The following is a 23,432-nucleotide window of genomic DNA, read 5'->3' on the forward strand; positions in this document are numbered from 1 at the left end:
GGTTGAGTAAACACAACATAGCATACACTACACCATCACTTTTTGTAAGTGTATGGTGTTTTTTCAGCAACAGTATGTATTCGACGATTAATAAAAACAGATAAGCGGTGGGACAATTTTTCTCAAGACAGGCTTTTGTGCAGGCCTTTCTGCCCACTGGCAAAAAACTTAACCCATCAAATATTTGTCCAAGACAGAGAAATATATATGTTGTGCTGATGCTACAGCCCAAAAAACCTTTATAAATGGACATGACCTGAAAATACGTCCACGATCATCCAAGATTTCTCCGCATTTCCTCCAGCTACTCAGCTGCACGCAAGTTTGTTATGATTTTTGTTTCAATGGGACAAAATGTCATATAATTTTTTTCCCCCAACAGAAATCCAAGTCCAAGAGTTCGTGGGAGAAGACTGTATCTTCAAGGCCGTCTTTTGTCTTGGGTTATTTCAGTGTGACGCTCCATTTAGTATTGTCATGTGTACAGAAAGACTTTTCCCTCTGTGTTTATCAGTTTCAGTTAAATGTTCTTACGTTTTTAGACGTTTAGAACAGATTTAGAACAGCTTATATTTAGCTACTGCAATCGAATTTTTCTTTATGTGTGTCTGTTTGCTCTGGGCAAGTAAGTAAAAATACATTCGTGATCAGATCAATATTAACACAATACCACTAGAATAGTGTTCTGTTTATTATTTATTCATGAGTTCATAATGTGACATTGTTACATGGACTGATCTTTTGAGCTCCAGTGTGTGAAAACCTCCATACCGTCTTTTAGGCAACATGTAGGTTTATATCACTGCCTGCACCCCATGCTGGTGATGCTGCTTGGTTTTTCAGGTACTCAGTGTGATAGTTTGAGCCAGGATGTGGAGAGATTTTGTGAGGTTTGCAAAGTCTGGTGCAGCGCAGCTTTAATGCCTTTATGCGTGCATGTTGGTTGTCTGTGTGTGTTGCTTATGCAGAGAATCCACCGGAGCTCTCCTGTATTGGCTGAAGTACAAGCACTCCTTGGCTCCCTCCCAGCAACAACACGATAAATGTACATTCAGTGAAAAGCATGGCGCTTTGTTCCAGCATGTTCAAGTCTCTATCACTGCATTTTTTATGTGCTGAAATATGCACAACAAAAACAGCATTTCATCCGGGAAGTTAAGAGGGAAGACTCAGTGGCCAAATTGAACAGCCTCTGCCTTTGTGGTAGGAGACACATTAAACAGAGGGTCTCCTTTTATGATTTATTAATGAGACAACACAAGGTCAGGTTAACTGGATCTTAGAAAAATGTATGACTGTGTTTTACATGACGCATTTAGTTTCATGTACCTGCGACTGGGGAAAAGAACATGTAGATATTTAACGCACAGCTGAGTGCTCAGTCAAGCCATGTACTTTATTTAGTCCTGACACATATTTACTTCCTGCCGCCTAGTTTTACTTTCTGATAGCTGAGAACCAGTCACACCAATGCTGATTCCCAGAAAAATATTCAGACAGATTCAAAATCTAGGCTAAAACCTACAAGTATATTTTATGTCACATGTGGATTCAGTATGTATTTTCTGTGCACTTGTAACATTGGCATCAAAATCCACTTACTGCTGCTGTCAGGTTTCTTCTCTTGTTACCCATCATCTTTTCATGGACATGATGCATATTTGTCATCAGCTTATTAACATAACTAATGTCACTGTAGAATATTTTTTTTCATACAACTGGAATTGGAAGGAGAATTGATCATTCACCACTGACTGTTGAAAGAACAGTGCAGGTGTGGGGACATATAATAAATGAATGAATCAACCTTCATTAGGCAAAGACATACTGAGTACATTCTGATTCCTGTTGACAATAAGATCCTTCTCATGTCCAATGCAAGAACTCAAAAATGATTGTGAAATAAAAATCAATAAACACAGTTTTATCTTCATTTAAATGAAGGAAAGTCAAAAAACTAACGTGTATGACGTATACAGTATGTACAGTGTCTCACAAAAGTGAGTACACCGCTCATATTGTTGTAATTTTTTTAATATATCTTTTTACAGAACAGCACTGAAGATATGACACTTTGTGTTTACACATAACAGTGTAAATTAATTGTCCTCTCAAAATAACGGCTATTAATGTGTAAACTGTCAGCAACAAAAGAGAGTACTCCCCTACATGAAAATGTCCAAACTGTGCCCATTTTCCCTCCCCAGTGTCATGTGACCTGGTAGTGTTGCAAGGTCTTAGGTGTGAATAGGGAGCAGTTGTGTTAAATTTGGTGTTACTGCTCTCACACTCTCTCATACTGGCCACTCGAAGGTCAACATGGCGCCTCATGGCAAAGAAAAAAGAGAACTGTTGCTCTGCATAAGGACGGCCTAGGCTATTAGAAGATTATCCACTCAGAACAGGCCTCGTCATGGTCGACCAAAGAAGTTGCTGAGGGTCATATCTAGAGGATGTCTTTTTGAAAGTAGACGTATCGGTACTGACAGCATTGCTGCGGAGGTTGAAGGGGTGTGGAGTCAGCCTGTTAGGGTTCAGACCATAAGCCGCACACTGCATTAAATTGATCTGCATGGCTGGAACAGAAAATTAGCTGTATAGGCACTGAGTAAAGTACTTAGTGACAGTCAAAAGGCACAGTGGCCGAACTGGTTTTTGCCCGTTGTAAAACTTGTGTACAGTCTAGGATCTAATTTCACGTCTTTTGTTTGGCTATGCATGTAATCTGCCTGACTGCACTTTCATTGAACATTCTGTGTAAGAACACAGCAACCCTACTGCTTCAGTTTTGTTCCAAGGATCTAAATTTACCAAAGAGAATCTTAAAACTCACATTATTAAAGTCTAACCATTACCTAGCAATTCTGAGGCCTTGAGAGATATGGACCTATATTATACAGGTTACTGCATATGACACTTTCCAGAGATCTTGTTTTCCTGTTGGTCACACAAATGCTACATTGCTGATAGAGGAGAAAGAGCAAAGTACACATCTTTATATCACAGGGGAACATCCCCTTTAGCATAATATCTAATTTTATTTGAATGCTTTCTGGCCTAATACTGTTGTCGTCAACAGAGGACTGCAACATATTGTGGTAATATGTGACCTTATAAAAAACTTCTTTTTGAGCTGTTACTCCGTTATGTTTGTAGGCCATAGTTAACAGCCATAGTAACACACAGTAGGTCTATGCTTGCATTTATAATCAGCTGACAAATGCCATTTATGTAGATTAAAGTCTAGATGTATATGCTCTTCTCTTCATCTTAGCAGTTGGTGGCAGGAGGTAACAATAAAACTACTTCTGGCAATCTTAGTTTTTACTCTTTTATTCAACACTTTTAAAGTATAACATGCTGTTTATATTGTGGTCTATGTGGTGCAGTCTAACCAAAACCAAAATGCCATTCATTTTTGACTTGAGTGAGTTCATAACAATCCATGTAGCGTCTGCTGTCCTGGCTCTGGATTGGTTGGAGGTTATGGTCCTGACAAAGACTTTTTTATGCAAGATGAGCCACTGAAGGTGATTTGATCGTTTTCAGGCGGGTTAAACTGTATAGGGTTGATGAATCCGTGTGTACAACAGTTTCAATAACTTTTACCTCATCTCAGTCATTTAGATAAGTAATCAGCTCTATGGGACAGTAACATTATACCTGTTTGACGTTACCGTCTATAATGATGAGTGCATTTTGATATTAACTTCCGAGTGATTACAATCAATTGATGAGTGTGAAAGAAAATGAGAATTTATTACTTTACAACTGCAAAAAACAAAAACAAGAAAGAAAAAAATATAGAGATTTTTTCTAATGTTTTTCATTCCCATAAAACATTGGTGCTATGGATGAAAGAAACCAGGTGTGAGGAGGCTTCAAATAAATAATGTCCTGCTTGCTGTCCATAATACACAGTTCCTTTGATCTCATCACAGAACCTAAACACACTGCCCATGCAGATAATAATTTACTTTCTTCAAAAAAAAAAAAAATGGCTGAAATATATATGTACCTGTTGAAAATGAAACTGAAGACAGAGAGGCCTTTGAAACAAACATGAAGATAGCTGCTCTAAAGACCAGAAAAGCATTAGACAACTGGCAATAAGGCAATCGCTTACACCCTTGACCCTTTGAGTTCTAAATAATAGTGACAGTTCTGTCAGTGATTTTCAATTTGTGCTTCATTTTCACACCAAATATGACAGTGTTGATGATGAAAAAAAATCAAAGTGAAGCATCTTTCTCTACCCCCAATCTCTGGCTGCGCTCAGGTGTGCAACGTCGTGACGACATAAAGCCACTCCCTCTCGTGACTTCAGAGCCGCCTGTCTTCCTCGTATCATACCTGGGTTGTCAGAGCTGCCAGGTTTGAGGAGGACGTCTGCGGTCATGTAATGACTGAATAGGGCTACTTTTTCCTCTGCCTTTGTCAACGTCATTTGAATGTACAAAAAAAGTCCTGCACGGGTGAGTGAATTCTTGAATTCCTGTATTCTGTATTTTCTGTCATGTAAATGTTCATGAAATGTTCGTAATCCCTATGTGTGCCATTGACTACGATATTATAACAATCTATTTTAGGAATATCCCTATGATAAGTTGTTATAATATTGCAATCAATAACACAACATGTGGAACACTGAAAAACTATTGTCTTAGTACCATTACATCAGTATGCATATTTCTAATAATGAAATATATTTTACAGCTTTTATACAAGTTAAGATCATGTAGTATGTGCAAGTAATTGTTTTCTGTATTAACCTTTTAAGTACATTTATTTTATTTATAAATAGTAAATGAAATAATCCTATAATACATACAAATGCATTATAAATTAGACTCCACTTATTCCTCAGTCATTAAGGCTAGGTTTTATTTTTCACATGTATTCATTCCTGTCTGTTGTCAGAAGTGCCCTAACCCTAAAATACATTAATCATCACCCTGCTTCCGCCTTGCTCAAGTGCTCAGTCTTGCTGAAACTTGTTGGCGCAGGTGTCGCAGCATGAAACTGAGCTTATTGTTACTGTATTTACTGTGCAAAACAAGAAAACTGAACTCCTGGCAATTACAGGCTGGTTGACAGGGAGCGATTCTCCCCATACCTCCTCTGGTGACTAATTACACCAGGCATTTTAAGGTTGTTACACAGCAAGAGAAACTACCCAACCCGGGAGCATAAATCCACTCTCTGAGCCAAGTTCCAGTAAATTTCCATGTGGGTATAGAAGTCAGCACAAAAAAAGCAGCGGGAGGTTGAAGCAAAAAAAAAAAAACAACTTCCTGCAGTAAGGAAGCAAATAAAGATGTCCTAACATGTTTTGGGGATTTGTTGGATGAGTTACAATAAGGTAGTTATCCTTAGTAGTCCAAATTTGTGCCTTAATTTAACAAACAACTCAATTATAACATGATTCTTTACACGGTCTCACTTAACCTTATTATGTCCCTTTCCGTGGTGTGTTGTTGACTTAAAACTGTCACAGGATGTTTGGCAGAGCCCTTCTCTAATGAAAGCATATGATGCCGTTGGTCACACCACACAGTGAATGTCAATTGTAATAACATATTTATTTAGTGTTGTACGTTCCCGTATTCCTCAGCTAAAACATGATTGGTTGTGCTCATTGTTTTCCCTCCATATCTGCTTGTTTTATGTAGAAACAAGATTCTGTCGCCTCCTTAACCACATGCTGGTGATGTCACTAACCCCGACACAGAGTGTGATGGTGTTTGTGCCAGAATGAGGAGAGGTCTCGTATTGGCAGTGCTCCTACTGCTGCCTACAGTGGTGGAGTGCAACAGTAAGTTGAAAGGCCTGAATGATCAATTTTCTGTTTTCATTATCTGAACAGTATTATGTTTGAGATAATAGGGGAGATGATACACAGCCTATATGTTACATATAACATACACTGGCTATGTCCTTCTAGTAACAGATGCCTTTTGATGGTTAATCTTTCTTAAATTAAATAATAATCATATAAAATAATACATTATTAAATAAAGTATTATTTATTCTCTTTATTTCTAGAACTCTTTTGAAATCAACATTAACAAGTGCTTAGCAAAAACATTTATTACATTTTTTATTTATTAGACATTTATTATCTACTAAAACTCACCAGGAGAGGTTCTCTTTTATTTAAGAGACCACATTTTGATATGTCTCCCGGTGAGGATAATAGTAGTTAGTAATAATAGCCAAATGGAGCGTTGCTACAGAAGCAGCGTGATTGCTACAACAAAAGGTAAAAATTTGATTAGAAATTAGACAATATGTAACTGAGTGAACTGACATTGTTTGGACTTGATCTCGGCCTTGGGTTTTATGAGCCATCACATAGCACTGTAGCCGCTGCCCTGTGCTTCTATTTTTTTCACGTTAACGTCTGTGTATCACTAAATTAAATGTATTGTTTTCTAAGAAACTAAGATCATTTTAACAAACCCAGCATTCTTATACCATCATTTACTTTGTGCCATGAACACTGAATTGAGCTAAGATGGACACTGAAAACTCATGCGGATTTCAATCTGGAGAAATATGACCGAAACTATCTTCATGACTGTAGACACAGCTAAATGTCAGTGAACTGAACCAGCCCTTTAACATGTGTTTTCAAGTCTTCTTGTGCCAACGTCTATTGTTCTAATGCTTCATTGGGGATTAGCGACTGATGCCTGTTTTTTTTTGTGTTGTCAGGTATGTCGCCACCAGGGAAACCAGTCCTGCTTGGCTGCAGGTCCCCTGACAAGGAGACGTTTACCTGCTGGTGGGAGCCAGGCTCTGATGGAGGGCTGCCAACAACACATCGCCTCTTCTATGAGAGAGATGTGTAAGTCTGATCACATGTTTTGTTTTTATTTAATATTAATTTCAAGACAGTTCCGGCCATTTTCTAAGGAAAAGGGAAGATGAGGGATAAAGGGGAGTGACTTACAACAAGGGTACTCAGGCAGAATCAAAGTAGGCTTTTAAGCTTAGTATTTTGTCTTAACCGCTAGGCCAACAGATGGTTAGTTAGGCTATGGTCAAGACAAGCAAACGGAAAAGTACACTTGTTGACAAGCTTGTGCTCAGTCAGCTGAGCTCAAATCTTGCCGCGCAAGACTTCAAAGGGTTGGATCACCTGTGTGACCCTTACTTGCCCTAGCCCGAGCAAGGCCCATACTAGTAGAATGATGAATTGCCACAAAACTGAGACATGATCCCCAGAGGATGAATCCAAACTTTAAATTTGTCTGAAACCAATTTTCTGAAAAGGACATTCCCATTAGTTTCAGCTGTTCATTAATAAATATTAGCATGCTAACACCCAAAGGTACTTTAGAGTTGCAAATGCATGTCAATACGCTTAGCCTTTTAGCAGTGTGTCTGTCAGTTATAGAAATAACGGTTTGGTGACAGATTCACTTCTGGGTATGGTTTCAGTATGATTGAGAACATTCTCAACAAATACAGTATTTAGGATCATGTTGCACTTTCATCATGTTTAGTTTGAAGTGCTGACTGTCGTATAAGATGTAAGCACCACGCTCTGAGTAGCTCTCACCCATGTCTCGGTCACTAAAGGTCTTGTTTTGGCTGCATACAGGTTGGAGGGAACACATGAGTGTCCCGACTACCTTTCAGCAGGAAGTAATTCCTGCTTCTTTGACAAGAACCACACCTCCATCTGGGTCTACTACTACCTGACAGTGGTGGCTTCCAATGCACTCGGGAACACGTCCACAGACCCCTTACAGATTGATGTGGTGGAAATTGGTGAGTTATTGCTTCAGAAGAATGAATTGACACATACAAAAATAAATACATCTAATCACTGTCTAATCACACCTTTAAACAGGTGGAATTCCACTAAAGTTTATGTGTATTGAAATCTGAGCTAAGTTTAGGGTTATGACAAAGAGGTACAGTTTGAGCCCTGTGCATTTGGCTTGTTCACAATATCTATAAAAAGAACTGACCCTTCCTGAACTCTTGTTTTACAACACAGCAGATATCATTATGCAGTAATGAGAATGATTAGATGTGACACTAATTAACTTCTTCATTCAAAACTTTATACAGATGAATACTAAATACTGAATAGCTTTGACATACTTGCTACCTAAGTGTATTTGTTTTCACAGTGAACCAGTATGAACTACTGACCATTTCTAGATTAGTGTCTTTATTAGAGACAGAAGTCAACACCACCAAAAATGATCTGTATAGACTGAGCTAATGATTGGCCCAGTTTTATTGACTGTCTTCTTGAGCTCTGTGAGGAATGGAAAAGTACTGACAGTCCCTGGGCAAAGATGAAAGCTTTAACAGAATGAGGTAGAACAGGTTTGTGCCCAGTGCAAAACATGTGTACAGTCTAGGATCAGACTTCACATCTTTTGTCTGATTATACAGGCGGACATGTACACATGGGTGAGTCTTAGTATTCTTTAGTCTTCAGTATTAGTATCTTCCTAGAGATATGAACCTTTCCAACATTTATCCAAGATGTGCACAAGGGCTAACCAAAGATCGTTATGTAGGTTTCTGCGGATGGCACATGGTGCTGCAGACCCTCAACATGCTTACTCTTCGCAATAGTGGTATGGCTCAAGGGTCAGCAACGCAAGGGTCGGTCCACCCCCCACCCCCTTGTTTATTTTCTGTCTGTATGTCCGCCAGTGCTATTGAATAAAGCAAACGTGCTTTCAGTTATCCTCTCACCTCTCAACCAAATGTCACTTCAGTCATGGATGGAGTGGAAAACTCTGCACTCTCTCCTCTCGCACACAGAACAATTAGTCCTGAGATTCAAACCAGAGACCCTCCAGTCCCAGGCCTCTTCAGGCCATGGCTGTCTTAATTCAGAGTCACAGACACACACAGTAGTGCGGCTATAAACTCTGACTCTTGTTCTGTCTGTGCTCCACAGTGAAACCCAATAGTCCTGAAAACGTTACAGTGGTTGTGGAGGACAAAGAGGATAATCTACGGCTCCATATCAGATGGGAGCATCCCTCCAACGTGGACACCAAATCCGGCTGGGTCACCCTTAAATACCAGCTGAGAGTCAAACAAGAAAACAGCAACATCTGGACGGTAAAAACTGAACTCCTGAAACTAAGTGTTTATTCATTTGAACATAACCAGTGCATTTCACAGTGGGTCAAGTAGCATTCGCACCTTTGTTTCCCGAAACAAAAGTCATTCGTCTTGGATGACCGCTGCATCTTACATTTGTTGTGCTGGAATGAAAGCACAGTGAGTTCCTTTGAAAGGCACAGCCTACGACCTGCATGTAAACAGTGGCTTTGCTAAAATGTAAATGAGTTACAGAAGTGCACAACACTAGACAATGGGTAAATTAAAATTATCCTGTTTTCTTTATAGTATGTTGCATTGTAAATGACGAAGGCATGTTGAAAAAGTATAATATGACATTATTTAACTTAAAATTAGAGGCAGTAAGTGCAACTATCACAAAAGTGGTCACTGGTTCAAGCGAAATAACATAGGAAGGCGCAAGTTTTTATTAGTGTTATCTGGACACAGGGTGAAGGTTTGCCATTTGTGTCTAGACGTTCATACTAAATTAATCAGTAACAGATCAAAATGTCAGACATTGTTGAGGAATCAGTATATCAGTGTGCTGCAACCATCATTTAACAAAGAAAAATGAATTCTGTTTGACCTAAAAGTGATCTTAAAACAGGTCAAAAAATGAATGTTTTCTCCCTCTTCCTTCACAGAATTACACATCAGGCACGCAAACCTATTTCATCCTGTATATCATCAATCCTGGGGTGGTGTATATGGTCCAAGTGCGCTGTACTCTAGACCATGGCTACTGGAGCGAGTGGAGCAACATTAGCTATGTGAAAACCCCCAGCTGTAAGCCTCAGAACACCTTCACTCCACCTTGAGCAACTGTTCACAATTAATTGAACAACGCCTCTTTTTATTTAGATCTTCAGAATGAGAGACCCTTTTGGATATTGGTAACCTGCCTCGCCGCCATTTTGTCCATAGCAGGAATAGGTGTTTTGGTCATAAAGAGGAAATAGTATGTATCTGACTTATATGTACAGTATGCAACTACTAATATGAAGCCACAATGACAAAGATCTAACTCATGACTGATTATGTTGTTACTCAGCGTGGAACATATTATCCTGCCACCTGTTCCTGGTCCAAAGATAAGAGGAGTGGACGCTCAGCTTCTCAAGGTAGCAGTAAATCTGTATTATGTTTCCATACTATCAAAACTGCTGGCTTTGATAACAATGTACTGAATAAATCCTTTCAGAGTGGGCAGTCTGAAGATGTTCTTAATGCCCTGATTGTCAGCCAGAACTTTCCTCCTGTGTTGTCCTGCAAAGACCAGATGGAGGAGTTCCTCATTGTGTCTGACAGCAATGACATGCTTTTGCCAGATCCCCTCAGTTCACAAATGAGGAAGAAAAGCTTGGTTATTCCTTCCACCTTCCACTTAGACTTGGAAGTCCGATATAAGGACTCAAAGCCAAGAGAAAGTTCCTGGAAAAGCATGGACGAAAGGGATCATTTTGTAAAAAGCTTGGAGTCTCAGTCAGAACAAGATTTATCTAACATGAAGTCACCCCAGCTGCTCCCTCAGAAGCAGCAGTGTCCTGGTGTGATAAGAGAGGCGGCGGATCAGCACCAAGGTGCAACTGTTCACACCATGCACTGCCTCCCCAACAGCAGTTATGTGGATATTCAGAGACACGACAACACGCAGAAGGTTGATGTGCCACAGGTGAACTACAGCAGAGTAAAGGAGTTGAACAGTGACAATGTTCTCATCCTTGAGAAAGGATTTCCATCAAGTCCTGACGTTCAGAGAAGAGAGGAGAACATACAAGAGGACTATAGCCGGGTGAAAGAAGTGCACAATGACAATATTGTCCTCCTGCAGAAACAAAATTACTTTGTTAACTCTTCCTGTAAGGAGAATGGCAACCACTACACAGAGTGTCCAAATCAGAATCCATCTATCCCTGGATCAAGTAAAGTGGGAATGTGCACAGAACTCACTGGCAATGGAAACATAGATACTATCCCTGCACCTCTGATCTAAAGTTTTGGATTATATAACATGCAGAGATAACACGATAATAAGATAAGTCTGGGGATACAGTGCCTATAAAAATCAAACCGAAATCAATCATTTCAGAACATGTTCTACCTTTGATGTGACCTATAACTTCTACAGGCCAACTGTAAATAATATATTAGGGGGAGGGAGGAATAAAAGTAAGTAAAAATAAAAATAATAAAAAAAATAAAAATAATAACATGCTAGCATAAATGTGCACACCCTTACACAAATACTTTGTTGAACCACCTTTTGCTTTTATTACAACCCTCCGTATTTTTGTGTAGGAGTCTACCAACATGGCACATATCAAATTGTGAATATTAGCTCACTCTTCTTTGCAAAGATACTCCAAATCAAGGGCATCTTGTGTGCGCCCTCTTCCATGAGTCCGTAGTACTGGCTCTTTCAGTGCGGTTTAATGTCAGATAAACAAGGCTAAGTAAGTTACACATGAGTGTATGAACATGTAATACATTAACTGGCTATGGGCACAATTCAGGACACACGATGAAAATGTGCGCAACCATTATATTGGCGCCAAATGCCAAATGCATGCAAGGCCAACCCAGTTTGTGAGAGATTGTGCAATCAGAGGAGAGGCTCAGCTCCCTGTGCTCTCTGCCTGAGGCCGCTCCTCCCTGTATTTACACAGGAAATACGTAGATTCAGCGATATTGAAACACGATCAAAATTACTGGAATCATACAGAAATTAAATCTATATCACAGACCAATGGACAAATAGTACCATTTACTTCATCATCATTACTTTTCATGATGACAGATGAGGCCTGCACGTCCCTGACAGCCAGTGCTTGTGAGAAACTCTTCTTTAGCTTCTTTAATGTCGCTGTAGGCCTCTTGGCAGCCTCCCTGACCAGTTTCTTCTTGTATTTAAGAACATACATATTTACATAAGTTTTGATGGCCAGTTCTAGGTAATGTCACTGTTTTTCCATATTTTCTATTTCCTGACTGATACCATTTAATAAATAGATTTGGAAGTTTTTTGCTGAGATGTGACTAAGAACATGTTTGAGTCTACTAATACAGCTGATCTTTATCTGGGGTGAATCAGGAGCACTTTAAATGATGGCAGGTGTGTACCGACTACTATTCAACATTCAACATTAGTTAGTTCTGAACACAACCACATCCCCAGATATAAGTGGGTGTGCACTTTTATGGAACCACATTTTTTCTATTATTATTATTTTTAACCTAAAATAATTGCACAGGTTATAGGTCACATTAAACTTGGAAAAAGTTCTGAAATTATTTATTTTGTATTTATTTACATCACAAAAACCTGGAATTTAACATAGGTGTGTTGTATATCCACAGTATGGTCCATGATTATATTACCATTACTTTCAGTTCATGGGGGCATTCATGGGGCACCAGCTGTTGGATGGGCTGTTGTTAAATGTACTCCACTGACGGTAAAATCCTCTAGCACAAAGCTTTTACTTCCTCAGTACAATAGCGTAACATCTCCACAAAACGTTGTCAAGGTATTTGTGGTACCCAGAACGTGTGTCTGGTGATCTCCTGATGAATCTTTTTGTGTCGTGTTGTGTTTGACATTTGAATAGGTTGTTGTGAAATGTGCGACACACATTCAGTCTCTAAAAAGACAGAGTTGCTATGGTGACTTTTCTACTACAACCTTCACTGTGTCAGAATTTCACAAATTTTCAATACTTGTAAAACTAACTGTACTTTATTATGAATTCTTAAATGTTGCCAACCAGATAGGCTAAATGTAGGTGCTGAACCTTGGTAGACACCTGCTAAACATCAACTGTAAACCTCACAGAGCTGCTCATAACTTGAATTAATGTTCAGTGTCAGTCTTAGTGGACTGAGCTCTATGTCATTACTGCTACTATATGCAGATCAGATTCTTGGTTAGTAACAAGCTGTGTTACTTGTCCAACAGTTAATAATAGAGATGTAGTCTGTTTTTTTCTTTTCGCTGTAGGCCAAGTTAATTTCCTGCCTGTCCGGTTTATCAAGAATGTATACACCATAAGAGACCTCAGTGTATTTATTTCCAAAGTACAGCAGAGTAATACTACTGTAACACTTCAAATATGGCAACATACTGTGAAAAAACATAAAATGTAGTCATTCTTGCTCAAAAGAATGTACTTGTATTTGATTCATGTCAAATATTCACATTAAAAATCTAAAAATGAACATGTTAGTTTTCTAATCAAGATGATGTTTGATGCTTACACGTACTCCTGATTTAAAATCCATGACAAATATACTGAGGTTCATTCCTGAATGTCCCAGGGGTTATTTCCTTTATTAATGTTTGTGATAAACCCGATAAATAAATTATACGGAAATACAGAGATGCTTATTTTTATATCTTAAAGGGTATTTATGTGATGTTATATAAGGAGTTAGAGATGGCTGATACATTCTATCTCTCTATTTTGAAACGTGAAATATTTTTGGAATGAAGCATTTCATTATACAAATGTGATTATACAAGTGATTTAAAAAGAAATTGTGACTTTTCCCATTCCATTCAAGGACAGTAGTCTAACAGAATGCAGTTTATACAGCTGAATATATTTCTATTTTGCTGAAGCAATGATAAAGGCAGGGCAGTTAAAATGTTTGTTGTACATTTTAAGCACCGTGTCTGGTCTTGAATGGCACTCTGCCAAATGCGTTTAAGCCCGCGGTTATTTCTGCTGCCTCTCCTTAAAAACAAATAGAAGTTTGAAAGAGCTTGCAGAGCAGGCTTGTATTCTATTTAAATCATTTGTGTCTCTTCTTTGATCAAATTAACTAAATATTTTGCATAAACATACCAATTTCCAATTTAATTCTGACCAAATTTATTCGCTGTTGTATCATTGGCAAATGTTAGTAAAGAAACCACAAATACCAAAATCTTTATGTTGTTAGTGGAGGTCACATTTAATCCCAGTCCACTGCTGTTGAACATCAGTGACATGATTGGACATCATTCAGTTATCTTTCATCAAATGAAACTTTTTATTTATTCTGCTTGGGGAAAAAACCCTCCAAACTCTCCTTAATTTTAGTTTTCAATTAAGCGTGTGACAGCAATCAATGTGGACACACACACATAGACATTTACAAAAGAGTTCAATCAAAAATATATTTCTTTACAAGATCAGGACATCTGGACATCAAGCTTCATCTTTACACACTTAATCCCTGTTGTTTCACAGTCTCATTACCAATAGCTTTTTTACTGAACTACCTTAGGCCAAAGCATTTCAAGGAATAGAAACATTTTGGAAAATTCAAGTATTTACTTTAAGATGCATGTGAAGTTTAAGACTGTAGACTACTGGTAACATTAAATGCCCCAATATACTGGTCCAGGAACTGATATAATCAATTCTTTAAGTTAAGTTGTTATACTCTTGACACATAACAAACTATCATGAGAGCTGCAGTTAACATGATTACCTCTAAGCAATTCTGATTATTGTAATTTGCAGAGTTATCATTATTTTCTACACTTTCCTCACTATGTCGGACAACTGAGAACTTTGAAAAGAATGTCAACGCTACATTAATTTGTAATATGTAGTATAATCAGACAGAAAAAAAAGATAAATCTGAGTTTAATTAGTTATACTTCTAAACTAAAGGTAGATGTGGTGACTTAGACTAGGGCTGAAATTCATCTGACAGACTATACATTCTGTGTAAAATGGACATGAAAAATTGAGACACGCAAGAGCTATTGTCAATGTCATGGACAATGTTGGAAATATGAGCATCTAAGTTTCTCACTTTTCCTCCTATAATAACACATCTTTTATAACATTCTTTAACCTGAATTTCACCCCTTCACCCCCAACATTTTCCTACTCCAGAAGCTCTCAATGATATTTTATTGGAGCCTGTTTGTACCTGAGGTTTAAGTCCAGCCAGGGACTTTTGTTGCAGATCAGCCGCCTCTCACCCTTCGCTATCCTTGTCAAATAATAGCAAACATTCCAGAAAAATACTTTATATTCAAGCTAAATAGTAAGAAAACGCAATATAATGGCAACATATTGGCTCCCAAACGCAGTGAAGATTTATTACCACTCTATAACTGGTGGATGTACGTCTACCCATGGCTGAAAATTCATATTGTGGGATATCTCCTGGTAGCTGGTTCAGTCCTTTTAAGTCATTGATTGACCTTATTTAAATCTTATCAAATCCTACCAACATAAAATGATTACCTGATTAAGTCCTGATTAGGTTGTGGGCCCCTGTGTGAGAACCACATGATCAAAATGTATTTTCTGCATGTGGCATCCTAGTTTCCTCAAAGCTGTGGACCATCTCAAACGGGTTCCTTATGTTTGACACGAAAGCTTTCGCCACTGTCAACTCTTCTCATCTTCATCAGTGTTTTCAGTACATTCACTGTCCAAGTGCATGGAGCTCAGACGCTCCTCAAAGTTCAGAAAAGTGTGGTTACATTCCTTCTCCAGCATTTTCTTCCAGATTTTTACTGTGGAGATGATTGAGACAACATGTAATTATCTAATTTTTAAAGGTGAAAAGTAATTCATAGGAAGAGCAGATACACATAGTATACCACACCTTTAAGGAGCAGTAACTTACTATATTCTGGTTCGTCTGCCTGAGTAGTGTCTGGACCAGGCTTAGCTTCCTCAAACAAGATGTTGCTCTGCAGGTCCTCAGGGTTCACTTCCTGTTCTGTCTGATCTCGCTGCTCCAAACTTGACACCATGACCTCATAGGCCGTCCTGGCCTCGGATGATAACTCAATCATTTTATGATAGTAGTCCTGTGTAAAGATGAATAGTCCACAGTCATCTTCTACAATGGTGCTGTGTGGGAAAAAAGTGTGTACGGATACTAAACATGACCCTTACCTGTGCACCATCATAGTTAAAGATGCCCACCAGGCTGACTGGCACAGCCTTGTTGACACAGCGCCCCAAAGCCTTCCTGGAGAGTGCAAACACAAACGGCACCCCCTGTTCACGACATGTGTCGATGATGGTGTGAAGGGCCTCATCCAGACCACCTGAAAAACACCAGTGTTTTAAGAACCCTGCGTTTCAGTTTTGACCATATATAGCAAATATAATGTACAATGTATTTTTTTATTTGGGAAAATAAAGAATCTGAGATACTGTGATGGCAATTTTTAATGATTCATACACGTCTTTAGACTATTGAAGCATGAGGAGGGTTGGCCCTCCTGAAATTCCTTTTTTGCACACCTAACCTAACCTAACCTAACCTAACCTAACCTAACACACCTAATTCAAACGAATGGCTCCTTATCAGGCCACTGCAGAGCTTGATAACGAGCTGATCATTTGAATCAGGTGTGGTGGAGGAGAGAAACATCGAAAACATGCAGGGCAGTGGCCCCCGAGGACTGGAATTGGGCAGCACTGGCCTAAACAATCAAGACAATCATTTATAGATTAATACAGAAAACATACGGTAGTACTCAGAAGGAACACAGTTACTATTTAGGCAACAAAAAGAAACAATATGAAACAATGCTACACACAACACTGTATGTCTAACAGCAGACATGAATTCTGGAATACTCTTGGTGCCGAAAATATCCCACAGAGAAAGTACACTGTGTTGGATTTGTCCCTAAATTCTGAACAAATCCATAAAACCATTAAAAGTCTGTGAAAGTGTAAGCTAAAAGATGTTCAAGTAAGTACCTTTGGACTGGATGCGTTCACAGTTAGGTGATATGATGACACACTTGATCTTCCTAAGTTTGAGGTGCTTCAGAACCTCTCGAAGGCCCATCACAAGCCTTCTTTTCATGCGGGCCTTCATTGGATCCTTCTGGTACAGGCGATCCTGGAAACGAACCAGCTCCTTTAGCAGAGTCGTCACACACTCGTCTACGTCTTTGCTCAGCATCTGGCTGCAATAGCTGACATACAAATGACCAAAAATGTGAGACAAACACTATTTTCCATTTTCTTGCTTCACAATGATAAACCATAAAAATGCAAACAGGTAACAGCTTGATATGTATGAAGTGGAGCATGCCATATATGTAATCATACTCTCTGAATTTCCTGCTGTGGATTCTGGGAGCACTGGCTGGGTGAGGCTCAGGTGAGGTGGTTTGCTGCTGTATGGTCATCTCATCTTTGTCAGTCTCTTCATCGCCTTCTTCCACAGTTTGGTTTGAGCCATTTAATTCAGTCTGATCATGAAATCCCTCTGTGGGACTGTCAGCCTCATCTGAGGTTTGAGAAGCACAAACTGCAAACACAATAGCAGAAGTTTCTTCATCTACTTACAGCTGATGATTATTCAAAAATACAGGACTCAATGGATTCTACACCTTCATATACTTGCTCTGACCTGTGGCATTTGCGTCACACTGCTCTTCTTCTGAGGCATCATTGACGAGTTTGGACTCGTTTTCAGGCAGCAGTGCTCTCTCATCCAGCAAACGCTTTTGCTTTCGCTCCTCTCTTTCTTTCAAAATGACCTGAGGATCAGAAAGAAATAAAGTCTTCACAAAAAGGCAGTACAGCTGAAGTGTGTTCTCTTGGTTACAGAGTAAATGGCCTTGCCTTCTTAAGAGGAGTGGGTTTCTTGGCTTTGGGCACCTCTCTTTGCTTGCCTTTCTTTACCAAAGGGCTAGTGGAGTCCAGGGGATTGTGTGCAATTTTATCCTGCTGCCAAGGTGGCTTCTTCTGGACTGTTGTTTGCTTCTGGACAACAGGTAGTCCTCCACCAACTACAAAGAAAAAGTAAAAGTAGACTTATTCTGGATGAGGGTTTGACACTCTGTATAACCAGATCAGGAAGAAATCATTAAAATTAGCTGAATCATTCAAATTACACATAACGCATAATTGCATAACAGTTCAAAGCATGCTACAAAATAACCTGAACCGACCTGAAAGAATGAGTGGCTTGGCATCCTGCTTGGCTTTCTGAGACTGCTTTTTTTCCAGAGCAGCCAACATGTTCCCAATATCCAGTTGGACAGGAACCTTGCTCTTCTTCCCAGGAACCGTGGCTGCTTTCTAGAAATCAGGTGACCAAGAATATATTCAAGACAATCCTAACTCAGTGCATACTGCTCTAACCTGGATAATGTCAAAGGTCAATTTACAAAAACATAAATACGAACCTGCCCCTTTTTAGCAGTTTCTGTGGGAGTTTTTGATGCTGGTGATTGCTTCTTGTTCTGGTCACCAGATGGATTGTGGCGTCCATCTTTTTGTGTTTCCTTAAAAATGCATCAATATTTTTAAAAAAAACTCAGGGTCCACTTCATTTGTGTTCTGTTATATCTGTTGAACACAGTAATATGTACCTCACTGCAAAGCTTTCGGTTGTTTATTAACCGATCAGTCCCAGCAAGAGCCAGTCCTGGAAACTCCTCTTCATCCTTGAAAGAAAAGAAAAGAAAAAAAAAAATCATCTTCCCCGTCACTGATTTTGAAACAATGGACTGAATGCAAAAACATAACACAGTTTCAGTTTACCTCAAATTTTGGAGGCTCTTGAGGAATTGTTGGCTCTTGTGACTCAGCTTCCACTTCCTGACCAGTGCTTTTTGACTTCTTCTTTTTCTTGCGTTTTTTCTTCCCTGGTGCTCCCTCTTCCTGTTGTGCAGCCATGTCCTTGGTGTAAGAAGATGTAAAAAGCGTTTCTAAAAAAATCCCTGGGGTTCACCTGAAATCTATATCTCATTACCTCAGAAAGTGGCTGATCACTTTAACAGGCAGCCACACATTTTAATTGTAAACATTTGGCTGATGCTTGAGTGTGCAGAACGTCGAGAATGTTCTATTAAATATGTTTGACTTAAGTAAAATAATAAATGACATAAAATAGACATTTAGCAGCAATTTATAAGAAGTGTAAAATCTAACACCCGCACAAAAATCCATAGCTTTTTACTGTTTTATGGAATTACATTCTCAATTCATTCTTCAATCTACATAATCCAGTTCACAGCTTTCTATAGATTTAGACTTTCTGAAAATAATGAAGATTTTTTACCACAGAACTTTTTACTGAAAATGGAAATTAAACAATCAATATACCTGCATGGAGTTGCTGCCTGCTGTGTTGTCAATAGGAACAGGTTTCTTTGGAGGCTGAGAGGCAATATTAGCCCAGGAAGTCGCTGCAGACTGACCTGTTCACAGCAACAACAAAAAAAGACATGGTTAATGTGTGAAATATTACTGACACTGACTTAATGTTGTAGGAAGACTGACTACAGAGAGTTTCTTACCAGCTGGGGTAACCAGGGTGTCTGGATTAGCATCAATGACAGTTGGTTGAGTGTCATGTAGTGGTGGGGATCCTTTCTTAACAGACTATAAATGCACACAATTAGCACCAACATTCAGATACAGTACATAACATCACATCTGGTGTTTCCACACTACAAGAAAGGAATTTCAAGAAATTCTTGTATCAAAGAAATACATCTTATATTTTGTTCAGAGACAAGAACTTATTGTTGCTTATTTTAAGAATTGTTGTCCAGAAAAAAAAGCTTCAGTGCATGAGCAAACCTTGATGGAAGATGCCAAATTTGGAGTCAGGGGGCTCGCTGATGAAGGACTTGGACTGCAGGTCTCTTTCTGAGCTGTTTTGGGCAGTGAAAGACCAACTAACTCTGGAAAATCAGCCATCTTCACTTCAAATGGGACCAAGTTTGTCTGAGTTGGTTTTGACGAGTTTGGGGCAGACTTGGCGCCACGAAAACCTATGAATGAATTCAAATATTAGAGCAAAACTATTTACTGGTGGGATGCCATGAAAAGCATTTTCAATGACTCAAGTGAGAACAATTCCACATGATTGCAACATCTCCCATGATGCCAACACCATCATCAAGTTTGCAGAACACACCATGGTGGTGGGCAAAATCAGCAACAGTCAGTCTGAGTCAGTCTACAGAGCAGAGGTCCAGAACTTGAGAGCTGGAGACGAGACGATCCTCAACGCCTCGAAGACGAAGGAGATGATCATGGACTTCAGGAGACTGAAACCCAACGCTCATCTCCCCAAAAAGTGCGACTTCAACAACAGCTGCTGGTGAACTTCTACAGGTCAGCTATCGAGTCAGTGATAATCTACTGCATCACAGCGTGTACTCTGGCTGCACCAAAGAAAACATGATGTCGCTCCAACGCACAAAGGATCCACTCCAACCCACACACTCAGACTCTTGTATTGTCCTGCACACACCCCTTTCCTTTACTGCTCGCCGTACACTCAACTTTTCATGCCCCATCCCACTCCACTGAACTCTGACATTCCCAAGTGCAATAATTATCTGAACTGTTCTAAGTGAACAGTGCAATATTTACAATCACCCAGTGTGCAAGCTCCTATCTGTACTCGTAACTTTGGAACATGCAAATTCCCGCCAGTTGATGTGTTCTCAGGTCTCAGCTGCAGAGTGTACATTTGTAAACACTATTTAAAGTTTTAAAGTCTACAAGTTCTTTATCCAAGTATTTCTGTTTTTCGCGCCTTGTTTTTGATTCACTCCATCTACAGGCTGTACTTGTACATTTGCAAAAAAGATTTCTAAAATAAAATATCTATTGAAATTAGGTGTTCACAAATAGCTCAGGAAAATAATGCCGTTTGGAAACAATGCTGTGTATGATAACTACCTTTTTTCTGTGCATCCATTGAACTTTTTGCCATGGTTCTTCTGTTTCTGGATGGCTGTGAAAATGCATAAAAAAACACATAAATAAATACAATGAAAGAGTTTGCTTATATCTTCTTTTCTGTCACTCAAAATAAAACCAACCTTCGCTTGTGTGCTGCGTGTAGACCTGTCTCTCTGGGGGACATCATCACTGGACTCTCTAACACGCCAGCTGTTGAGGTAGCCATGGCTCCTTGACCCTTCTCCTAAGTTCAGAGTCGGCTTTGGACCAGACTGGCCCCTTCATTAACAAAACAAAGACATTTACAAAAATGACTAGTCAAAACATATGAATTGAATTGAATTTAGCCAAGTGATCATTACCCTATTGAATTCTGATGCGAGCCATAAGGATTTGGTAGAATCAGAGGTGATGTTGAGGGCTCTTCAGTCTGTCTCCTCAGGTGTTTGTGGTCCAGAGTATGGACGGTAGGTGACCATTTGCTCTCCTGGTGGAAGATTGATATAAACTGTGTGCTTGAATATATGACACTTGACATTTTGAAATCTGACACGGCATTTAGCTCAATAGCCTACTGACCCTGTATGTTTTTAGACACATATCATTCATTCAAACCAGCAGTGTCAAGGTCCACTTCTCATAGAGTTAATCATTAGTTAGCACATTTATCAACTCCGGCGAATGTTTAGCTGTAAACTTTTGAGTAGCCAAAACTAATGTCTTGCAAAACTATGTGACCAGCGAGTAATTCTTGAGGTCTTCCTAAAAGTTTCCAAAAACCTAGCTTATGTTTGACTACAACATAGCTTCAGGTAGCACGGCGCCGCTAGTTAGCAACGAAAAGCAACTGCAACATTACTTTTCGTTAAGTACCTTGTCCATGTTGAGGCTCTCCTAAGTGTAGTCGCGTCTTCGTAAGTTCACACGGGCTTCCATGTCTTAACAAACTCGTTCTTGTAACAGTGCAACTTGTGAATACGCCAGTAATGGTTTGGTTTGGCTATGCAACCTGTTTGCTAGCATAGTAGTTAGCGGCTAGTCGAGACTGAAACAGCTGATGTTGACGGTGTCTGCGTCCAGGAGAACGACAGCGACACCTCCCGGCAGCACAGGGTAAATGGCACCTCTGGATTACAGGGCAGAAGTCTGTTCACTTCAATTTTATGCCTATTTGTGACAATCCTGATTTTGTGCCAGGAACAACAGATCCAGATTTTAAGGCCTGGGTTTGTAGATTATACGACCTAATGGATGGGTCAACCCGTGTGTCTTTCTTTCAGATTTCATAAAAATAGATACCACCATTATTTCAAATCAAAATACCTCTTGTATAGAGGGGTTTTCATTGCAAACTGTCCATTTCTATAAAATATTCAAAAAATATAATATCTCAGGTACTTTGCATTTAAAGATAATAAGGGAAATAGAACTGAATGTAGAGATTGACGATGACAACTGGGATGAGATCTGGGAAAATGCAAGATCTTTGAGTATCTGTCAATTCTGCAGTTCATATATCCCCTTCTCAACGAAACAAATTTAATGCCAACCTGTCCCCACACTGCCACAAATGTAAAATAGAGATAGTCAGTCTTACTCACTGCTTGTGGTCTTGTGTAAAAATGCAAAAGTTCTGGCAGATACTGAGTCAGGAGATAATAGGATTTTATCTTCAGTACGAATTTATTGGTTGAGCCCCTATGCATGCTGCTGTGGGTGTCAAATGGCCTCATCACTAATAAGTATGGAGGGAAACTGCATAGAATGTTAACATTTTGCACCAGAAAATATGTTCTGATAAGGATGACTTTTTCCATGGAATACAGAAGCCCTTTATGGTCCAAAAAAATGCAACCATATTGAGCAGAGGATTAACAAAGAGTCTTCCGTCTGTATGTGAGTGTTTATGTTTTTGTTTGTGAGCTGCATTGTTCGAGTTGTTGTAGTAGTACCAGTAAACACTGGTACTACTACACTGGAATTTCTTGTCTTCTTAATGTGTTTGACACCATCCATTGTGCAGAGGTAGGGTTGGTACACAGTCCTCTATTAGACTGCTGTTCTAATCCATAATTTACCCAGAACCACCCAACTACATAAAGAAGAATTCCATCATCGCTTTATGACATCAAGGTCAGTCACTCAATCTTTGAGTGTATCCTCAATTCAGTTGCGAAACCCATCAAATGCTATGATGAAACTGGCTCTCACGAGGAAAGGAAAACTGAGTTTGTTAAAGCTAACAGCAACAGAAACTACAAATTAACAGCATTTTAGATTAGAGCTCACATACAAGCTTCACCAAATTCACTTAGCAGACACAACTCACGATTAACTGTTCAGAGGCGTCTATGTGAATCAGGGGTTCACAGTCGAATTGCTGCACAGAAGCTGTTACCGAAGGAGAACAACAGCAAGAAGAGAATTGTATGGACCAAGAAACACAAGGACTGGATTGGCATGCTTCTGTAGCCTACAGTTTGTTCACATGTACTTTAACCTACCCAAACAACCACTTGGAGTAGTGGGCAATCATGCAAGGTCCCTGAGACAAAAAAACTAGTGACATGGGAAGTAACTCAAAATTTGTTTTATAGTTAAGATTCTTCAGAATGGCCACCCTTTGCTTTGATTACT

At 39.3% G+C, this 23,432-nt stretch overlaps 2 protein-coding genes across 2 annotated transcripts; one reads left to right on the plus strand and one right to left on the minus strand.

Annotated features, from left to right (window-relative positions):
* The first annotated feature begins 4,349 nt into the window (after positions 1–4,349).
* prlrb (prolactin receptor b) lies at positions 4,350–13,482 on the plus strand. The gene is made up of 9 exons (XM_047592098.1): positions 4,350–4,475; positions 5,673–5,815; positions 6,718–6,850; positions 7,610–7,779; positions 8,936–9,102; positions 9,753–9,894; positions 9,970–10,066; positions 10,160–10,229; positions 10,310–13,482. Exons 2-9 carry the CDS (start codon positions 5,755–5,757, stop codon positions 11,099–11,101), a joined length of 1,632 nt encoding a protein of 543 aa, XP_047448054.1. The 5' UTR covers positions 4,350–4,475; positions 5,673–5,754; the 3' UTR covers positions 11,102–13,482.
* A 480-nt stretch (positions 13,483–13,962) lies between these two features.
* Positions 13,963–21,864, minus strand: LOC125012250 (selenocysteine insertion sequence-binding protein 2-like). Its single transcript, XM_047592097.1, has 18 exons — positions 21,669–21,864; positions 21,158–21,282; positions 20,936–21,074; positions 20,793–20,847; positions 19,680–19,873; positions 19,394–19,478; positions 19,200–19,294; positions 18,636–18,773; positions 18,464–18,538; positions 18,278–18,376; positions 18,041–18,170; positions 17,712–17,878; positions 17,497–17,626; positions 17,193–17,394; positions 16,836–17,056; positions 16,017–16,171; positions 15,742–15,928; positions 13,963–15,628 (listed from the first exon to the last, which is right to left on the minus strand). The coding sequence occupies exons 1-18, from the start codon at positions 21,675–21,677 to the stop codon at positions 15,501–15,503; spliced, it is 2,334 nt and encodes a 777-aa protein (XP_047448053.1). The 5' UTR covers positions 21,678–21,864; the 3' UTR covers positions 13,963–15,500.
* Between the last annotated feature and the right edge of the window lie 1,568 nt (positions 21,865–23,432).

This window comes from Mugil cephalus, chromosome 8 (genome assembly GCF_022458985.1).
Source record: "Mugil cephalus isolate CIBA_MC_2020 chromosome 8, CIBA_Mcephalus_1.1, whole genome shotgun sequence".
NCBI classification, from domain to species: domain Eukaryota; kingdom Metazoa; phylum Chordata; class Actinopteri; order Mugiliformes; family Mugilidae; genus Mugil; species Mugil cephalus.